Here is a 1614-nt window from a genome sequence, read left to right on the forward strand (position 1 = left end):
GAGAAGGATCCGAGTTTGTTGCTTGCTCTCAGAGATTATAGGAACAAACAGAAGGTTTGTGAGATCATGGAATCATTGTTAATAAGCTGAATATGAAAATGGAGTCTGGGTCCGCAGTACGCAAGTACAAAGTTTGCGGATTCAGTGATACTAGGGGTAGTAAGTACTAACTACAATATTTTCAGATGACATTTGGAATATACATCCGCCAAACCAATTTCGAGTCCGGTCAATTTTTGCAATCTGGAATGCCTGTGAAGTTTTTCACCGAGTGATAATAGAAAGAAAATTTACAACAATTTTTTTTCACATGAAGATTTTTATTAACATTTTTCATATCCAAAATGATCAAAGACACACAATGCTTTAAAATGAGAGAATACGGTTAGAGGACGACGGGTGTTGTTAGTGTTGAGTTGGAATTTGGAGATGATCACTACACAAAGAAATGAGAAAGAAAATTTCTCCCCTAAAGCATTGGGCTTTTAGTAGAGCAGGACTGAAGAAGCGCCCCGGTTGGACATGTGCTCCGGAACATATTCATACGGGTCAACAGATCCGTACGACTCGCCTGAAATAATGTTGGCATGAGTTATGATGTGATGTACTATAGTTTATTTGGAATTTGTTGAATTTTTCATAATTCGTGATGTCAGCTAGAGATCAGAAAACGTTATCAGATGATCGCTCACCTAGGAAGACATCGTCCGACACAACTGGATCAGCTCGCTTTCCGAACCGCACCAACGAGTTGCGCATAGCCTTCTTCGCTGGTCGCATGCTGAAAAATGATACTTTTTTGGACCCCACTTGGGACTATTTATTTTTTCCCCCACTTCAAGTACTACAATTTTCGATTGGAAGTAATCAATCTTTGATGCTATCGCAATACTCATTCTCTAGAGAGCCTTTCTTATTAATGACTACTACTACAACTAGTTGTTCACGGTCTATTAATATCCTTTCAAGTTTTAGATCCAATCAGTTTGAGTTGGTTCTGAGAAATGAAGAAATGGGAAAAAAAAACTTGATCATGTGAAACGAGAGCTGTCAATCGTGAGGCTCATAAATAGTACGTGTCCGTTGTACACTCTTGATTTATTACCCTGCTTAGCCGGATATCGGAATCTTGTGAAGGTACAAAAAACGGCGCAAAACTTTAGGAAAAAGCGAAGAGCAAAAAGATGAGAAAACTTGTCAGTAGTAATCATTCAAACTTTTCAACACTCTCGGCCCCTGCAAACTGCATCGACCACTATTTGAACTCCCTGGGTAATTCTTGAAATTTTTAGACATATTTCTTAGACACTACTATCTATATTCTGAAAACTTTGTTTTACACATACTTCCGGGTGTTTGAGTCATTTGCATACTTGGTTGTGAAATCATGGATGAGCTGGGTTTATAATTTATACAATGTTATACAATGACATGTACTTGTAAAACGTCATTGCGAAAAATCTTGCATAATTGTGAACCCACTCAATCTTAGTCATTGGAAGAAGAAGTCAAGAATACCTATATGGTAATTGATACCACTTACCTTGGCATGGCTTCAACAAAAACGATGGAGCAAAGGAGAGCAAGGATAAGGGTGTGCACGAAGGAGAGCAT

The 1614-nt window shown here is 38.4% G+C and overlaps 2 protein-coding genes across 2 annotated transcripts in view; one reads left to right on the plus strand and one right to left on the minus strand.

The window, feature by feature from the left end:
* The window catches only part of GCK72_025536 (uncharacterized protein), a gene marked incomplete at both ends in the record, with an annotated part of 2867 nt that extends 2592 nt beyond the window's left edge, over window positions 1–275 (plus strand). Inside the window, 2 exons of the mRNA XM_003106246.2 lie at window positions 1–54; window positions 186–275. The exon at window positions 1–54 is cut by the window's left edge and continues 54 nt beyond it. Of these exons, the coding sequence (XP_003106294.2) occupies window positions 1–54; window positions 186–275 (144 nt within the window). The remainder of the gene's footprint in view (window positions 55–185) is intronic.
* A 210-nt stretch (window positions 276–485) lies between these two features.
* Window positions 486–1614, minus strand: GCK72_025537 (uncharacterized protein; the record flags this gene model as incomplete). Its single annotated transcript, XM_003106180.2, has 3 exons — window positions 486–571; window positions 693–781; window positions 1544–1614. The coding sequence occupies 3 exons, from the start codon at window positions 1612–1614 to the stop codon at window positions 486–488; spliced, it is 246 nt and encodes an 81-aa protein (XP_003106228.2).

This window comes from Caenorhabditis remanei, chromosome X (genome assembly GCF_010183535.1).
Source record: "Caenorhabditis remanei strain PX506 chromosome X, whole genome shotgun sequence".
NCBI lineage: Eukaryota > Metazoa > Nematoda > Chromadorea > Rhabditida > Rhabditidae > Caenorhabditis > Caenorhabditis remanei.